We start from the raw sequence: 20,732 nt of genomic DNA, 5'->3' as shown, positions 1-20,732 counted from the left end.
ACTAGCGTTAAATGCGTTCGAATGCGTCCTCTGCAACAACTCTCTCCAAAACTGAAATCCCAAAACGCCGTGACACGATTTTGATGGACAAATAGTACAAGGAAAAGAAAAAATCATTCGTAGCTTACTGGTCACGAAATTCGCATCATCATCACCAAGAGTTGATGAAGACCTTTTGTGCAATCCAATCTGATTGGACGAGAGAGGTAACATGCGAATGTAGGACGTGTGGCAGTCGTCCTGGCACGAAATGGCATCATTTCCGTGACGTTTGCATGTTGGCGTCACGAGACCTCAGAAGCTGTCTATCTGTGGAAGTTATTGATCCTAAAAGCGCATAACAGTTCTAATCACATACGCAGTGTCATGTCAATTAAATAAGCAGTTTATTATAAAAAATGTTTGTTTCTAGTTGCTTCGGAAAAATAAAACACGAAAATGCTTACACAATTGAAATAAAAATTATACTGAAATATATTTTCTCGAAAAAGTTTAGAAATGAATTAAAACACGATTGTAAAGCGACTTAATGGAATATAAATCAGCTAATGTCATGTCTGAATGTAAATACTATTTCAAATACGTAATATTATTTTTGCTGTGTTTCACAATACATTAGTAATTTGCCAGTCACTAGTTGGAAATAAATTTCTCAATACAAAATGTTGGTGTATATACAAAATTATCTTTAACGTAATATATTGAAATTTACAAATTGATTTATATTTTTAACACATTTTTATGGGTATTTTAGCCAAAAATCTTGCACACAAAAGACTTTTCAAAATAAAATTAATGGCACATACGAGCTACAACTTTAAATAGTATACGAAAATGGCAGAAGATTCAATTTTGTTCTATTAGGTTTATAAGTTGCATTTTACCCTGTGTGAGGTCACATAGCCATATATTATGTGGTAATACCCCTACGTGTCAATAGGTAGTATATTACAGGCGGAAAAAGTCATGAAAAAATTTATTTGAGTTAAAAATGGACACAACACCTAAAAAATTAGAAATCGTGGTAAACTAAATTATATTATGGTAAAGAATAACGCACGATCAACAGTCCGTTATACTAGTTGCAAATTCAGCTAATCCAACCAGAGTTAATTTATTGAAATTATCAAATTATGTATAAGCTAAAATGCAGCACCTTGACGCAAGTGATTTTTTAAACAAAGAAATTTTGTTCACAGAAAAGCAAACGACTTAGTCAATGGAAGCCTCACATTAGAATTAGAATTGAATCAAGTATAAACTGTAGAAGCGTCGAACAAAATGAGCATCTATCATGTTTGAACAAATTTGATGAATCGAGGCTGAAAACTTCAGTTCGTGCACGAATTTTTTAAAGGTGAATTCATAATTAAAATTCAAATAGTTTTACTCTGATGACTCGCATGACATTCTGTCAGGAATATTAATTATCAACAATCAATATTTTATGATATATCGAATCGGAGCTTCACTTTTGAATCACGAAGAATTCCTATCGTTACACGTTCGTGTAAAAGATGTTATTTTTTTGGCATTATTTGGTTGTTGAAATACTCATATGTATTTTTCCTAATAACATCAAATAATTTTCGATATGCATTTTAAAGTCGGATTTACATTTAAAATAATATAAACTAGTTTATAAATTTGGCAGATTTACACGTCTGAGTGACTAACTTTTAATAAAGCTAGCAAAAACAAATAGTCTTTTTAGTGGTAAAAAAACAAATTGGTTATATGAACACAATCAAAGGCACATTGTGACATCATCAGTATGACGTCACAACTAAAATTAAAAAAAGAATTACAAAATTCAAATGGCACTATTTAGAAGCCCAATTACAGAAAACGATTGGTTTCACTGGTCTTTATAAAGTTATGTAATAATTCCTAATTATTCAATGCGCTACATGGTTTGGAAATTATGAGGAAGGTCATAAAATTCCAGAATTTTAATTTCTGTTGCTAAAATCGTCTTTAAAAAAAATGGCACGCAGCATATGTAAGTAGCTGTAAACGAGCGCTGTACGTCAAAACATATTCGACGATCATGGAGATTAATTGTTAAAAAGTGAAAAATATATTCAAAAATTTCATTCGATATTTAACTATGGTAATTTTCTATTTTGCACACGTAATATCTAACAATAAATTAAAATTAAAATTATACTAATGTCATGATCATAAAAAGATGAAATTGAGGTGTTATTCAATTCTCACTTAACACAGATATAAATTCTGTAGGCGAGCATAATTATGTAGTTACTAGACTCATCTTAGAGTCAACGATGAGTTTTGCAGTGTTCGTATAAATGCACCATGCTTATTGGAAGCATTCAGTGGATACATGTAGTTAAATTAAATTCGTGCAACTGTGCAACACTTGGTATAAAATCAAAAGTTCGAAATCCCGTAATATAGCCCATAACTGAATGGCACTTATAGGCGCGTTTGTAAACTCTGGTTAAATCACGAGGTATCACGTAAACGACCGCTTCTGCATAACTTAATATATTTGAAAAGATATCCAAAAAAGCGACTAAAAAAAGAACGAGTATTATTACTATTCAAATCTCAATTGCAAAAATTGTTTTTGGTTTGTCTGAAATGTTGAAATATTAGTTCACCGACAATGTATATGAAAATCTATAAGATCGTATAAGGACATTTGTTTCAGTGAAATACGGTAATTTGCCTCTGTCCGATTATTTATGATAGTATTAATTGAATTCTCTTTAAATATAAATATGGATTTTTCAGTTGGTTAAACTATGCAAAAGATTGTTTGGAATCCAATTAAAATCTTCAATCTTCAATTTTTTTTTCTTTGTCGTAATATTATTCATTCTTTTTTAAATTAACGATACTTTCACTAACAATGCAGACATATTATTCATTTTGGTTTTTCAGTCTCAAAATTTTATGCTAGAATCTGAACTCTGCACCTGCGTTTCTGAAGGTTGTTAAATCTCTAAATCAGTGGCAAAACGTTGCTATCGAGGGCATCGTTTGTTTAAAAGTAATTTGATTGTAATAATTGCCATGTATTCCTATAAATGTAAAGGATCACTTTAGAGTACAAACAGATTCGACAGAAATTGGCAAAACTGCAGAATTATAAAATTACTTTCAACCCAACTTAATTATTATTTCAGATTATAACATCCATGTTCTCAGTGACCTCCGCCCCCGGAAGCAGCGGCGGAAGCGGCTGTTATATTGACGTAACAAGGTGGTACAAATGCGTTAGGATCTATAATAGCTTTGATAGCGGCGTATGTAGCAGAGCAACCTCCAAAAATTCCTATGACTATGATGAGTATATGAACTGGAATCTCCCATCTTTGCATTTCTCTGAAAAAAAAGAACAACACCATGAAATAGTGCAGTAAGTTTGAAGCGTTGAAAAATATAATTTCGTCACAAAAACACTTAAATAACGACCAACGACCGTAATTACATTTAAATAAAAAGAACTTTCAGCTTATTTTACATCAAATGTATATTTGAGTTGGAATACCAAATTCTGAATACCAAAATGGACTAAATACCAAAACAACAACAATAATCAAGCACGTATAAAAAATGCTACAGTCAGGATGAAGAAACATTATTATAATAAAAATGTTTTTCGTCAATGAGGGACCCTGTTTCTCTGGCCAATTGATATGATGATTGACTTGGAATATAGAGATGTAGCAAGATGGACTCGACTAAAACGGGGTTTCTTTTTAGGTTCAAAATAAAGACAGAGTGATTAGGGAAATATTTTGTTAGTTTGAGGCTTTGTATAATTTAAAATACTCACAACGCACTCCATGGTTTGCCAGTTCTTCTGCCTAATTTCCAGAAGAATAGCGACGGGAAAACGAAAGTATTCAGGGTGACTGCACTTCCCCCAACCAACGCCAGGATATGCCCAAATCTGGGGCAGGTTTCAGCAGTGAATATAACGAAGATCGTAATGAGGCTTCTGATAACTACTCGTTTCAGTCCAAATTCTAAAATATAAATATTTTTATTGAGGCTGGATAGTAAATAAATCTAAATAAAGTAAAGGAGCAGTTACGGGTTCTGTCACAAAGACGTGCGATTATAATTTGGTGGCATTCTGTACTTTTTTTCCACGGAATCTCAAATTTCAAGCTTCATAATAATAGAAAAGGGTAAATGGATATGAAATATTATATCTACGAAAATACTTGAATAAAGCAGAAATTTATATTCTACTGTTTCTTTAACTTGAAACTGTTTCCTTGTGATTTGAATACACAAGTTTACGATTCAGAAAATGGGATCAATGAATATTTGAGAAAGCGTAAAATATATATGGCATATCGATAACTACGCAATGTAAAAGCCTTTTCAAAAAGTTCCAAAAATCCTTCAGACGAACGGTAATTGAGCTCAGATTCAGAACACTTCTGCCGGCGCGAAAGACACCGACATCAAAGAATAGTTATTCGGGAACCAGGAGGAGGGAATCTAAATAATCGAAATATTTTCATGGTGTTCATATTTTTTGTTTGTATCTGTATCTGTATCTTGTATTTGTATCTGTTTCACAAAATGGATGACTTAGAACTATGTTTTGTTTCCAATGAAAGGTTAAATTTGACCCGAACATGATCCGGAAATCCCGGCCCGGTCGATCTACAATATTGCCAAAGTTTATAAAAGGAAACAATGAGATTTCGATATAAACATCCGATCATAATTTATAATAATTTAATAACAATAATATAATAATAAAGTATTTTCAATAATTTCGATGTTAAACGGAGTTCATTATGGACATTTATCTAATTGACGAGGCAAAATAGTTCCGGTTGAAGATAAATTTTTCTACACGGGAAGTAGTTTCGTAATGGTTCTCAGAGCACGCGAACTCGATTGACTGTCTTCGTCAAGCAAGTAGTAATCCAGCCTTTCATCACGTAAGCTATAGCGGGGATTTCAAATTTTTACTCACAACTTCCCTCGTCAGTACATAATTCTACGTAATTATTGTGTCGTCATTTCCCAGCAGCCAAGTTCGAGATTACCACTATACCGTGTTTCCCCGAAAATAAGACCTAGCCTGAATTTTAAAAAGGATTTCAATATAAGCCCTCCCTTAACATAAGACCTAGTTAATACCGCGAAATATCACCCGAAAATAAGCCCTAGTGTTATATTTCGTAAGAACATTGAAATAAGACCCAGTTTTATTCCCGGGGAAACACGGTAGTGCATACCTATATTTTATATTTTTAATGGAATAAAACTAATACTAGTGATGTTGTCCGTTTTATATTAAGGATCATGTTTTATACAGTTCCAGTTTAAGGTCTTCTGTTGTGTTTTTTTCAAGATAAAACGCAAGTTGTTCTCTGACGTCATACATTAGACCAACTGTATATCGATTTATGCGGGACTCGACAAGAGGTCAACTGTACGACCGTCGTCAAAGAGGATAAAAAGGAAACAAAAAACTTGACGGCAGGCGAATTTGAATATCAGGGGATTCAAGATCAATCAATAGAATTGAGTAATCGTCGTTAGTTACGTTAAGATTTTAACTCGAAAAGTTATTTTCTGGCAACGGCCCGACAGTCTTGTAAAATGCCAACTCACGGAACACGGTGTCATCTTCAGTCTACAACATTATTGGTTCCAAGGTACTTGGCGTCACGTTAATTCCAGTTATTTGTCACGGTGACCTAAGTCCAGTTTCGAATGATATTTTTATAACACGATTATGTTAGATATACGCGCAAGTGTTGTGTTTTTAGAGTGGATTTTAATGTCACAAAATCGATATCCAATTTCACAGTTGGCAAAAGTACGTACAAACAAGACCTGCTAACGTAAACTGAGATTTTCATTTTTTCGCAAATGATATTTATAGTCGATGAATTTTTAAACAATACGTTACGTCAAAGTAAAAATAAAGAAACAAAATATGTCGCAATGAATATTACCGCCAATCCCTTGAATGGTGACGTACAGAATGAGTAGGACGTACAACAAAAAAATTATTATGATCCAAATTAGACAGAGAATCAGAGGGGGTAAATTCTGTTTTCAGTGCATCCAATATTTGGGCGATAATTCAAATATTAAAAATAGAATATTGTATATCTTTAGTAAATCAATTAATACTTGTATTTAAATATCAATTGACCCGACATGGTGTCATCTAGGCTTTGAAACCGTTCGCATTATTAGATGTATTATTCTATGCTTGAAAAATCGTATTGGCATGTCATTGATAGCTTGAAACTACACCCGTACCGAGTTCTTGCACTTTTTAACGAGTTGATGCGACCTCGCTTAGAGATGAGTTTCATAAAATAATATCCCTGTAATTGAAAAATGTAAAAAACGTCTACCTTTTCTCGTCATGCATATAGAATAAATTACTCAAACGAGTTAGATTGAGACTAATATACACACAAACACTTTATCGTCATTCACGTCTAACTTACTGTCAGGCACATTCAGCGGCATTTCCAATACTTGGCTTAGAGGATTTTGTATGATAACGTAAGCGAATGTAAGATGCATAGTAATGAGAATTGAAGCAGTGATCTGAAGAGGTCCCGGAGTCAGAGAATCAAATATATTGTCTGCGACAAAATCTCCATACACACCGAATCCAATTGCTCCCACGGGGATGTACATACATAATATGCCTGGAATAGTATATAGTAAAACAATTAGTAAATTTGAAATACTTCATTTTGAAAATTATTAGAAGATTCTCATTTTTCATTCAAGCAAAAATCTATAGAAGATGTTTAAGTGTTCGTTATTACAAAGGTAAACACGACCCGTCTTCCAAGGTATTACAAATTCGAAAGAACCATTTTATTTAAATCTCCGTAACTTTTTATGTTCCTACGCCATGTTTGGAGTCTGACAAACAACATTTCATAAACAGTGAATACGTTCACATGTTTTTAAAACGAATTTAAAAGTAAAAACTTTAGTTAAAATTTTGTGCGCCATCTTTTAACAAAATGATTTCCTAAAAATGTAAAAAAATGAAAAGACATATTATATATATATTGTGTTTAATATACACAATCTAGGAACTAATATCACAAATACATATTAAATACCCGAAATTAAATAAAATTCATATTAAAGAACGAATTCAATATATTATTAATATTATTTTTGGCTTGAACCCACTTAACCGATTTATGTCAAACAAACATACCATGGAGGACATACCCAAGTATACCCGCAACATTTGTTTATATGTTATTGCAAACTTTGACACAAGGAGTGGAAGTCATTTGTTATTAATGAGCCATTTTGTTTGCATATGGGTGACTGACATTGAATAGCTGGGTATCTTCAAGGAGGAGAACAAGGTTTGGCCATAAATGGATGATTGCATCTTCATTTTTTGTAAAAAAAAAAGAAATTTTACACATTTATGCACAAAATTAACTTGTAATATAGATAAGTTGTACACCACAATTACATAAATTATGGTTTAGTTAGCGTGAAGATCTGTTCATATCAATCATTAGACAGAAATTCACATGGGAAAATTCGCGTTAGCGCTTATATGCTTTTATGCAAAAGTAATACCACCCACATATACCACAACCTTATAATAATATATGGTTCGGACAAAAATATAAACATATATTACTGAATATTAAAACAAATAAACAAACACATTTTGCGTTTTCAATTAACATTTATTCTTGAATTGATAATAATTTTTAACGGAATTCCAAACAGTTATATTCGCGAAATTATAACATGACACCACCCTATGTCTTCATCGCCAAGAGCTCTGAAGTAGAATAACATGAGAAAAAAAAGGGTGTGAGTAAACGCAAAGCAATAAATGAAAATTGCCTGGCACAGCTATGGCGCATATTAAGGCTTCGAATCGAACTCCGATCAGTCAGGTTTTAAGAATTCACCACCCAACTAAAATTAAAATCTAGTAGGCTATACTGAACAAGGGAACATTTATATTTTGAAACTCGTAGTCTAGTTATGAATGTCGGACAGGACCTTGTCACGGGTTGAGGCTTTAACCTTACAAATGAAAGCTCCAAACAAATTATACATTAAAATGCCTATTGTTTTGCAACTAAAAAAAATTTAAAAAATATATATAAATAACTAAATTATATGAATATCCCATAAAAATTGAATACTGGGATTCATAAAAACTGCGGTAGTGATATAATACAACTATTTTTGAAGTCTGTTTGTTGAAAAAAAAGAAGTATGATACCCACATGACATTGCGATCAATACAGTTTTCGGAAATTTTTCGGGATTTCTCATATCAGCCTGAATTGTGGGGAATGCAGCCATACCACCAAAGCAAAACAAAATCATTCCAAACGCCAAGAAGAATTCGTCAAATCCTCGATGGAATACATGATCTAGAAATAAGAAAAATTGTTAGCTTAAATTCAGTTTTGATTTGATAAGCCGTGTTTTTATTCTAAATTTATAAGTTGAAATATTACTATTACGTACAATTAATTATGACAATATTTGGGTATTGAAACAATATTACTATCTGTGCTGAAAATGTGCAAGAAATAAATTGCAGATTCTTCAAATGCAGTTTTATAATTATTATGATACTATTCATTTATACGTTGATCTTGCTTAGGGAAAACTCAAAAACACATAATGGATCGACTTTAGGTAAGTTGAATGAAAGAAGCGAGTCGAAACTGCAGTATAACTCTGTTTACGTAATCATGGAAATAGTTTGGACAGAAGCTAATTAAGAATCATTAGTTACTAAAATCAATATTGTGACGTCACAATTCGCTATTTTAAGATTTGTGACGTAAAATTAGGAGGCTTGCAAGGAAATTTTAAATTCAAATCAAGCAATCACGAAATTTATATTATGCAGTTTGTAAAAAACGGTTTTAAATTGTTCTATTACTTAATTTGGTCATCTAAAACTCTGACGATATTCAACACTGCCTAAAAGCACTTGTGCATATGTTTAAGAACCCTTTCAACTCATTTAAACGTACTATAAAATGCTGTTGAAACTATTGATTTTTGTACCATCTCTCAAAGTTAGGATAGTTTAAATTAAAATTGAAATGTCTTATTTGAAATTGATACATGAATGTGTGGCTCTAATGGATTAGAAATGACATTTGCGGTTTTTCTAAAATAGCAATTTTTGTTAGGTCTATGTTTAAAGCAGTGAATTTTCAGTTAAAAGTTTGTTCGGCTAAGTTGGACAGTCCATTAAAAACCTTGCTAGATTTGATTTCTATTGAATACATCATTGTATCTTGCATTGTTCAAAAAAAGTAGTAAAAGTACTCTTGTTTTGCAGTGTATCTTTTGGAGTGTACAATGTATACGCTTTCAAAATATTTTTAAATATTATTGTAATCATTATTTTCAGATGACATTCGGACCTTATGCCTCACGGTTTGATTTTTTCTTCAACAACAAGTATTATTGTTGAATAAATTGTAAATACTGTTGGAAGATTTTAGCAAACTGGGCTTGATAATGGGCAACTCCAGTAATTCGCAAAATCAATCATTTCATTTTCCTTGATTGATCACATTAACACACATGGGTGAACCCGATGAACTTCTGGGTCTCAAATATTATTGAACAGGTGCAGAAACTTCTTGTCGCACATCACAAAATTTAAAATGTCCTATAAACTCGTTTACTTTACTTAAATTTATTGTTATGGTTGCAATAATATTTGAATGAATATGTCTAATTATGGAAGATTCCGATACATTATACTTTGAAAAATTAATGTCAACTTAAGCGTCTTGCCAACGCAAACAATGCATTGATTTTGCCAAGAATCCTTCCCGGAATGCCGTCACACACAGACCAAAACAATGAGTAATCTTTTTGCCAAAACATACGATAAATGTTATAGCTCGATCTCACTCGATCAGCACGCAGCGGCAAAGTAGTTTCTCACAAAGGGAACACTACATGAGGATAACGGTGAAGGTGGAAACTTGTGCGCCGTCAAGATCAAGATGTACCGCTTTACGCAAAATTTATAATTATCATATAGGGTTCTTATGTATGATGCAATTAAAATATGCTTTGCAAGCGATTTCAACTTCCTATATCATTTTATGTAAATAAATAGAAAAAAAAGCATGCGGTCATTGGCTTTATGAAGATTGTATGTACAGCAAGTCGCAGAGGCGAGCAAGCAACAGTCTTTCCCCGCGCCAAGCAATCTTGCAGATCATGTTTGATTTATGACATCTGCCAAAGTAGTAAATCAACAAGATTGTTACAAATGCGTCGCCGTTAAATTCGCCACACCTTAATTAATATAACAATATATTCATATGAATATCGGTACTCCCGAAGTATGTGTACCAGGTTAGGGCTAGGCAATAATTTTACTCCGATTTTGGTTCTATTACGTGTTCGGGGACTGTCTGTGTTAGCCAAGTGAATACCCCCCTGCCTGTAGGCTTCAGACACTTTAAAAACTTGATGTGAAATAGGCGAACAAAATTAGTTACCTCCATATTGGTACACACACTTCTGGAGCGCCGAAAATCGTTGTTTAGCTGCATGATAGAATTACAAAGAGTGCCTAAAATAGTGGGCCGTGATAAAAAGAAGGACATGTATTGTCGTAAGACATATATCGTGTGTACCGAAGCAAGACAAACAAATATTATGCAATACTATTACTACTGTAAAGATCGTGAAAATCGTCAATAAATCACCTTTATCATCAACTAAGGTTTAATATGTGACACACTGAAGCTAGCTTCTGATCAAGTATGACTGTACAATAATAATCACATACTGGGGTGAAATGAAACTAACTAAATTTCTTCGTAATTTTGCATGATGATGAAACCACAGTAAATTCACTCAATATGTTTAGTTCTCATAATATGGTTGAGATGGCGAGAATAATATTTGCAGATATAACAAACAAAATATGTCTTTGTTTGTGTAAAACCAAGCTTGTATTAGAAGTACAAACGCTATGAAACGACAGAGTTACTGTCTACGCTTGTATCTGTACTTAATTGTAAACGTATTGTTGTACAAACTTGTACTACTACCTTACTACGAAAAAGATAATATCAAATATTGTTTTGGATATTTTAAATTTATATCCATGTTTGGGGCATAGAAATACCTATATATTTTATTATAATAAACACATAATAGGGTTTTGTTAACTACACGTTGAGAAAAATTGCAAATTCTGCGAAATACGAAGGTTTGTAGCAATAACCGATATTTTGAAGCACATAGAATCGTATTTTACGCATCTTATAATTATTAAATAATTTATTCTGAATTATTGCATGAGTCATATTCTAACAGCAAGATTCAAGTTTTTTAACTTAATATCCCCCTAGTGTTTTGTTGGGTCATTGAATGTGGATATGAAAGTTGAAAAGGTGGAAATTAGCATAAAAACATTTATAAAAAAAGGTCACGACCTTCAGTGTCCCCGCTAGTAAGGCACGTTCACTTGAAATAGTTTATGTATGGCTGCTAGCCTACAAACAATTTTGTGACAATGTCATATCATGTAGGTTTATCTAAATTCACTTTGATTTTTTTTTACGATTCATACTGACAAACGTGTTTGTTCCTTTTGCATTCTCTATTCAATCAATCCGTTCATTTGAATATCAATCAGACTAGCATTAATGAAAAATTATAAAAAAAGATTCTATAAATATATATGTACAAATAAGGTCAAGTTCAAAAATAAAAATGATTGAAGCGTACTCATCGTACTTTTAAAAACTGTGGGCACTTTTCCAATTTTACGTTAGAGTTCGAAATTTTATCTAATAGAAGAATGCAATAAAGGCATTCTTTGTATTTGAAAAAGAATTAAATATCGATTACTAACTTTAAATTTAAACCATGCTTCAGTATTCATGCTGATAGATAAGAAACAGTACGTTTTCATTTATTCAATTCTGTTTTAAATTTATAACTGTGTTTCTACTGTCAATATGTTAGATATACCTTTGTAGCAATGTCTAAATCTGAACCATTACTTGTCATTTATTGATCAATATTGATATTTGGCAGAGTTTAAATAAAAAAGACTAATTAATGATCATGTTATATGCTAATGTCATGGAAAAGTTTGCAGCCATTTGCATTTTGAATGAAATTACATAATCGTGATAAATTGCAGCGGGGTGGAATTTGCAAAAAAAATGTTACAACGAAACTCGTTAGCAGTTACTGTAGTAAATAAATTGGAATTTGTTCAACTATGTAATTTACAATTTTACCAACTAGTCAGATTTGTTCATAGTTAATTTTATGCAATTAGTTTTGAAATATCTTACGCCAATTTGTCTGGTGGAACTGCCATCCAATTTACCATAAGCCAGAAAGTTATTGTGGAACCGGCAATGTGTATTTGAACAAATACATATGCACAAACTATGGATTTTCAGAAGTGTATGTACTAATATGGATTTAACTAATTTACGCCTATTTTACATCAAGTTGTGTAAAGAAACTGAAGCATATGGACGGGGTTGTATTTACTTGGCTAACACAGACAGTCCCCGAACTCGTAATGAAATTAAAATAAGTAAAATCGAAATGAAATTATGGTCTAACCCTAACCTGATACACACACTACGGGAGTACCCAACTATTTTCTTGAGTTTATTTGTATTTAAGGAAATACTTCTGACATTTTCTACAATTTTCTCAATGTTATCCCTCGTGCATTTTTGAGTTAGGCAATTCCATTTTGAATATGCTTGGAATGGCGATACAAAACTTACATATCATTACATATTAATAGCTTACACACTATTGTTATAATTTTCAGACAAGAAAATAGAAAAGAAATTCCCCAAAATTTTCGATTCGAACATACAATTTCATTTACACTGGTGCGCCTCTTTGACTCAAAGTTCAAGTATTGAATTGATATTAATTTTGTTTGGAAATGACACCCATGACTGATCACAGTGATTTTGCAGAAAATGGAGAGATTAGGGCATAACGAAATAGCAGTTTGAACGATTCATATGGAATCCTCATTCATGCATTAAATAATGCGTGATTTTTTTCTCTATAATAACTTCGGTAAGGCAATGGTCATGAGAGTCATCTGATATGGAATTTACGACATTTCACAGATCTTATGAAAGATAAAAAGAAAATGTGGCAGCTTTCAACGAAACGGCAACGATTTCATTTTTAATTTCGAGTTCATGAAAGTCCGTTTTTAATGTTGAAAATTTCAACTAAAACAATGTTAATATTGCATAATATAAATTCACGTATGATATATTAACTTGATCAGAATATAGAACTTTTCTTTGAAAAAGTCAGACTAACTTATTCCATTATATGTCAATGGCTTATCACGTTCAAATTTTTTTATTTTATTTTTGCTTTCCATTCAATACTCTGTAACTTACCGTCTGGAGGTTGAATTGAAATTTTATTCAAATACGATGAAAAGCATAACCACCACCCTGATACGTTTCACCTTCGTATGTGGCATGATATGTTATTTTTATTTTAACATTTTCAGAAAATACGTTGTCTATTTATACCAGACCTAAATGTACAATTGTCCATATTTTGGCACGAAATAAATGCCAGTGAGGATTTTGCCCTCCAATAATGCACCTTTAAAACACCAGAAATTATTGTTAAAGGCATATTCTCTCCTTAAATTCTATCCATGGCATTTGACGTCAGTGAGTCTACTAATTTATGTTTCAGTGATGATTCAGTGAAGTACGTAGTTCAATCAATCCAAAGCTGATGTACAAACGTCAAAATTAAGGCTCCCTCCGATATAAATGGTGAATCACTAGATTTAGTCTGACTGAATGTAAAAATTATGGAAGTGCATTTTTCTTACAATTACGATGAAACAATTCATATAATTCGCCATTCATAGCAGTTTTGAAACGCAACTTGTCAAATGGTTCCAGTAACGGTGTGGTGATTGATTAATTATTGGACGATGTTTTGAATTTGCCTCATTAGTCGTAAATTTGCAAACTATAAGACTTGGAGAATTAATTTACCGGTTCATAGATCCGAAACACATTACGGTTAACATAATTGATTTCAAATTGTGAAAGATATACATATTAAGCAAAAAGCAATTAATATATATCAGAATCTATTTCCTTCCTAATTGGTTCAAAAAGTTAAAAAAGAAAAAAGTTCGCTAAATATAATTGAGTAAATTCTTGGAACATAAATGATAACAATTCATTAGGCGAGGCGGAGACATAACAAAAATGAATTAATGATTTGATCCAAAAATATAAACATATGAATTAATAGATTTTATTTTTTATTTTTCGGGTGTAAAAATAATTAAATTAACATCCTTATGCATCTGACACATTTTTGGCGATCAGTCTGTGAGATTGCTACATGATTAAATCGGAGGCTTTTTATATTTGAATGTGTAACAGAAAACTAATGAACAAAATTTCGATTTTGGGCGTACAATTATTATAGTGATGCTATCTACAGAATATCTATACCTGGATGCGCTGTGTAATAGGCTTCAGTCTCGTTTTTCGCGCGTTCAATGTCCATAATGGCTTGAATACAAATCAGCACACATGCCACAGCCGTTGTTAAGGTTGCACCAAGAGCAATTGGCCTAAAAATGAAATTTACGTTAAAATTTCGAATTAAACTAACATGAGCGGGACATATATGAACCTAGCTTGTAAACGGCTGTTGTTGTGCACGTAGTACAACTTTACTATAATTTCACTGTTTTAATTACCAAGAAACAGTTACAGTTTTTTAAATTAAGCCATAGTGGGAATTCCATTCCTTAAAATACTGGCACGACGCCCAAACACGATCGAGACGTCGCAAAAAAATGTCATGATCGAAGAGAAAATGTTACCATACGAACTTTCAGAGTACAACTGTGACAACATAAGCCAACATATGGCTTGGCGCATTTTTAAAGATTCGTCCAGATTGGGAGATAACTTGAGTCTGTTTTTGATCAAGAATCGGTTTTTAAGGTGTGGCCAAATACGTGCGAATATTGTCTCACTTCTGGCTAAAAAGAGAGCCGTGGCACCGTTCCTTTTTTTAATACATTCAAGATTACTAAATAAAGAACGTTTTGGTTTTTACGAGTGGAATTTACAACTAAGATAAATTTCAAAACAATTCGCAAAGTTTTGGTTTTATTGGGTTATTTATAATTTAAGATATTTGGTGAATAGATTAAAATTGTATCCCTATCATTTTAAAATAATATCATTTTCAATAGTTTAATGATGCATAATTAAGAGTTGACTCAACTAATTCAAGGAAGCAGAGTTTATGGAACGTAATCAAAGTGAATCCATTTATAGAATAGATAGTAAACATTGATACGTTGTTCAATGATAATTTAAATATTTCACTTCAACTTTCCAGAGCTTGAAAGAAAAAATTCCTGATTCGAGTTTACAACTTGGCATTCGATTCATGACCGTGTCAGAGAGAGATTTGTCAACAAACCGCATTAGTCTGATCAGTGATCACACTGATTTGTTTTCTTGCAGAAATTGTGAGGCACAAAAATTAGTAATATATTTTCAGAGCCATTTTTCCTATAAGATACCACGATAACACCATTACCAAACTAACCAAGTTGATTCTATCATGAGAATGAAGACTTTTTTGTCACTCACTGTCAATTATACCGTATAAGCGGCCAAATCGTTATAAATTATTTTGAATGTATATGTATCACAATGTCAATGTCCAACATTAAAGTTATAATCTTCTATATTCGAGTTCAAATATACACGTCGTTCTCAAATTCAGTCTGCATTATATCACGCTATGTTATCATGTCTGATAAGATCTTTGTTTAGTGTAGAGTAAGTTTGTCACACCCATTCATCAAGTTGAACGTGTGTTTACTTATATATTTGTGACACGCATGAATCGTTTTTCCTGTTCAATTCAATGTATTTGCAGTTTTTCGTCTGAACGCTAACAGTGACATAAAAGCGCCATCTATTGATTTAAATACAGTATCGCCATGAGAAATAAATGACCGAATCCAATCATGATGAATATTATTGGTTTGAAGGTTTTCAGAAAACGGAAATATCGAAGCTCGTTGAAAGCAATTATTTTAGCGCGAGCGTACAACATGTTCACATATTTATACAGAGCAATAGTTTTCCTTGGTTTTAGTATGGGCTTTACATGGCGACGCCATAATTTAATTTTCTGAATCTTTTCTTTGAGGAGCCGGAAGACGACATATGAGGAAAAAATTTGTTTGTAAGTATAATAGATGCCACCAGTGTTGAATACCTGCCACAAAAATAAAAATAAAAATTTCTTTTGATCTCACCAAAAATCTTTCGGACTGCTCATCCAACAGAACGGAGCTAATATTCCTCCAATTATCATAACCCAGTAACATAGAGACATATCGACATTCACCTAATTTCCAATAAATATAAATTTAAAAAAAATTAATCATCCATGACAAAACAGTAACACACATGAGAATAATAAGAATGCTGCCAAATAAAAAATATTGATTCTAAGTCGAATAGAAAAATTTACATTTTTTACGCGAATTGATTTGATATATGGTCACATATGGAGCCCTATTAAACTGACAAGTTGAGTCCTTTAATAATTGTGGTGTAATATGTTCGGAAGTTAATTAATACAAAACTCAGGGTTGTGAACGGAACACTATGGTGGTATTTGACACCATGTCCTATTAAGTTGATCCTTATTTATTTACATACATATAAATACAAAAGTCTATAGAGATAGGTCATAAAAGGTCATAGAAAACGATGACCGCCCACCTGGAATAAAAGTCCTTGTATGTTTCCAGATGCAATGAGAAGCAGGACTACGCACACACCATATAATGTAAAATACACAGAAATGTTGACAATTATTCTGAAAACAAAACAAAGCGGTAATATATAGGGCCAATGGAAAAGCTTTTGTGTTATAAATAAATGTATGATCGGAGTTAACCTCGCGCAAGTTGTCATTCGATATATGTCAAGCTATCAGGCGACACAGACGCAAATGGGCGTGTGCCGTCGTACTTTTCCGTCGACCAATGAAAACGTTCTACACGTGCAAAAAACGCGCTGATGGAATCTTACAACTTAAAGCCACTTTTAAATATTTTGTTTAGTGTGCACCGATTAAAAAACTTGATTACTCCGCAATACAGGTTCAATTTAGATAATGTCATATTGGCATAATGTTAGCAAAAGATGTTACAAGTTAGTAATCCATTGGTTGCAAATCTGTAACTTTACTGACTGAGAGAATGACGTCTTGGCTTGAAGCCTAGGCTCTCCAGCGATTCAATTCAGTAAATATTACCTCCCAACTTTTCCGAAAGCTTCCATTCCTATAGTCGGATACGGATCTTGACAATGGCGACCAAGCTCAGGTCTGTTTCTTATAATCGCAGCCCAACATCTTCCCAAAACTGATCCAGTGAACGAGGAAATTCCGGCACACATGAATATCAGAAATATACCGATCTGAAAATATAAAATTATGGAAATCTATGAATTGCACAGAGTAATTATGAAAAAAAAACTTAACGTTTTTGGCTTGGCCTTCAAAGTTCAAACATTTATACCAAACAGTAACAGGTTCCCCGGTCCAAAACTAGATTTAAATTATGCTCCAAGGAACAGTCCGCGTTTTTCTATAATTACTTCGTTTACAATTATATTTTATTATATTTATTTTGTAAAAAGATGTTAATGATAACACGCTTCAATTATGCAGCGAAATACTTAATCTAGTTGTGTATTTTAATGGCGACAATGACAATGGTGAACCATAGCACATAATAAAACAAACACAGAACACACAAAAATAGCATTCCAGTATAGTTACCAAAAGTTTGCATATCACATATTAATAAAGAATACGTGAGAAAATTTCAATGTATGCATTTTACAGCGTTCCTAATTTATAGTGTACACAAAGCACTATTATGCTGAAAACCGCAGCGAGACGCTAGTTCATAAAAAGAGAGACGAGACATTCATAAAAATACAATAATCGGTGAATTCTACCTGTAGTAGCTTTTAATTATATCCGGTGAGAAATACTTCAATGCTACATATACACCCTAGATGGCCTGGGCCTTTGCAATGATCCATGAACGTCTTATGCCCAATTGAATGACTAACCGCAATTATATTGTTACTGTTCACGTTACGGTAAAAAGTTTTAGTTACGCAAGATTACAATTTAACTTGATATCCTCTAATAATGTAGCTAATGTTAGAATTTCTTCAAAGGAAACTGGAAAATTCCTCATTGAATCAAAGTTACAATTCGTCCAGAAATATCTAAGACAAGCTCGAGCTGAAGTATAAATTCAGCAAACACAAATTTTGTGAAAAAAACTATAATAAATATAAATCATCATGTTTATTGGGCTGATCACACGCGCTGTCAAGATGACAAACGAAATTATCTGTTTGAGTTTCTCCAATTGTTTACGACTTTGTTTGTGATCGCCCAATTTAATTTCGAGTTGTGGTGGTCAGCGTTTCATCAAATTGCGACGTGATCTTAGCAAGATTCCGATAAGTTTTGTTTGAACTGCATGCAAATCAAAATAACTTTAAATGACAATAGACCGTGAAGATAACAAAACGGCATATGAATGATAGTTTTACCCAAAGCATTATATACTATAAACTAATTGTTTTTAAAGTCCTAAAGACTCCAGTTTTATAGAATTATCAAAATAAGAAGATATTAATGAATGAATCCAGCACTATATCTTCCTGATCGATCTCTAGCACAAAAGTTTTTGAGACAGTAAACTTTAATTCAAAGCAAAAATATTAACTTGAACATTAAGTGTTAAAAGTTAACTATCGTCCAAAAACTCATGAAAAAACTCTTCGATAATGAGAAATTAATTAGTTTTGTCAAGTTTTGTAGACTCAGTCATGTGATTAGAGTAGCTATCTTCTGTTTTATTCGTTGAGTTCTCAGTAATATTGAAGCAAACAACATAATCATTTAAAAATCACCATTGTACGACAACTAGCCAAGTTGTAAGGGTTCATTTTTAGAATCTGTTAGCGCACTAATCTATGCGCCCTGTTTCACACAAAAACTTCTTTGGCTACAATTTTACCCGAACAAGGGAGTGTCTATTCCAAACCCCATTACGGATTAATAAAATTAAATTTAGAACGCTCGTAAATATCACTGATTCGACACGAATAAAGGATAACATTTTCGGCACACGCGCCCACTTATTTTGTAATAAAATTAATAAACAAAGTAATGAGAAAATTTTAAACAATTATTGTTGTAACTCTCAAAAATTTTATCTCGCGAATGTGTGTGGTCCCTATCACCAATAACACACATAAGAAGTTGAAAAAGTAAATTTTACATTGCAATATCAGAGAGTAAACATCTTGAGTAGTTTTCAAAAATCAAGCTATTGTCAAAATTTATCTAATATGGAACACGCTAATAAAATATAATATATAAATAATATATAGATGATGTTTTAATTTCTACCTCTACTTGGTAGATCAGAATCATAAACGTAAGGATTGGGTAAACAGGTTCGAATTTACAATCATAAAAGAGATAGATTGCCCAAAACTTTTTAAGCCACCAATTTGAAATTAGATAACATGTGGTGTCAAATTAATGAAAACTGATTAATGAAATCAGGATATTTTGGATTCTGAACTTTTGAACCCATGAAATTCGAATAATTCGAATTTGGTTTGGGCCAGTGTTGTATATTTAGGATGAAACTTGAATTTGGTACACAAAAAGGCAGTCTATTAACAAGTTCTGTTAAATTAGGTTTTATATTGTCAAATCTCAACGTTCAGTACCCACCCATCCAGCGTCTTTCACGGCTTTCGGCAACGCCAATACACCACTTCCCGTCATTTCACCAGTGATAAAGAGAACAGCTGTTACCACAGTCAATCCCGAGAGTTTTTTGACTGCAGGAGGAGGTTCATCCTGAAGCATAATAAAAGTACGGATAATAAATGCTCTACATGTGTGAAATGTGGACACAAAAATACTATTTTCTTGAAGCTAAAATTTTTTAATTCAAAAGAAAACGATGATATGAATAACTTACAATTCACAATTTTTGGTGGGCTTGCAATCTTAACCCTCGTGACCCCGCTGGGGCAAATCATATGTAGGAAATAATACATTCGTGGCTAATAGGTTCAATTGAAAAACTTAAAACATGGCTCACCTCTTCAAAAGATGGTCTTTTATATTTGACTCCATTATTTTGTTTTTCCATTAACTCCATGGAATCGCCATGACCGTCTTTATCGTGTCCGTTTTCGCTCATTTTTATTGATCTTATTTCTAGTTCTAAATGAAGTAAAACGAATACAGATTTGATTATAAAAAATTTAGTGAGAATTTAAATAAAAACTAAGCTATATAAATTCGTATCGCAAAAGACGTTATCTCGAATATTATTGAACGAAAACATAGATAAATTGTTAAGAGTGCACATTTGGTAAATCGACCATAAATATTAAATGTTACTTTACGGTTATTTATAACAAAAAATCGCAGACTGAAAGTAATATGTAAAGTAAATATTACTGCTACCCTGGTGATATACAAGCAATAGTATAGATTTTGTCATCACACGGGATGATCATATTATTTATTAGAATTGCTGACAACAAGAATTTAGTATAATG

The 20,732-nt window shown here is 32.4% G+C and overlaps 1 protein-coding gene across 1 annotated transcript; it reads right to left on the bottom strand.

The window, feature by feature from the left end:
- Window positions 1-387: 387 nt before the first annotated feature.
- On the bottom strand, window positions 388-20,391 carry LOC120345948 (uncharacterized). The gene is made up of 10 exons (XM_039415555.2): window positions 20,267-20,391; window positions 19,891-20,019; window positions 17,371-17,534; window positions 16,833-16,929; window positions 16,361-16,452; window positions 14,523-14,644; window positions 8,256-8,405; window positions 6,471-6,677; window positions 3,809-4,001; window positions 388-3,354 (listed from the first exon to the last, which is right to left on the bottom strand). Exons 1-10 carry the CDS (start codon window positions 20,366-20,368, stop codon window positions 3,174-3,176), a joined length of 1,437 nt encoding a protein of 478 aa, XP_039271489.2. The 5' UTR covers window positions 20,369-20,391; the 3' UTR covers window positions 388-3,173.
- Window positions 20,392-20,732: the final 341 nt, after the last annotated feature.

This window comes from Styela clava, chromosome 8 (genome assembly GCF_964204865.1).
Source record: "Styela clava chromosome 8, kaStyClav1.hap1.2, whole genome shotgun sequence".
Classification (NCBI taxonomy): domain Eukaryota; kingdom Metazoa; phylum Chordata; class Ascidiacea; order Stolidobranchia; family Styelidae; genus Styela; species Styela clava.
Note: the sequence above shows the minus strand (reverse complement) of the source record. Positions and strands in the feature narration are given on the sequence as shown.

Coding starts and splice junctions, on each gene's coding strand:
- LOC120345948 (XM_039415555.2), bottom strand. CDS start 20,368: ATGAGCGAAAACGGACACGATAAAGACGGTCATGGCGATTCCATGGAG. Junction 6,678..8,255: donor TGTATTGATCGCAATGTCAT/GTGGGTATCATA, acceptor ATACTATTCCAG/GCATATTATGTATGTACATC. Junction 3,355..3,808: donor GGCAAACCATGGAGTGCGTT/GTGAGTATTTTA, acceptor CTTTTTTTTCAG/AGAAATGCAAAGATGGGAGA.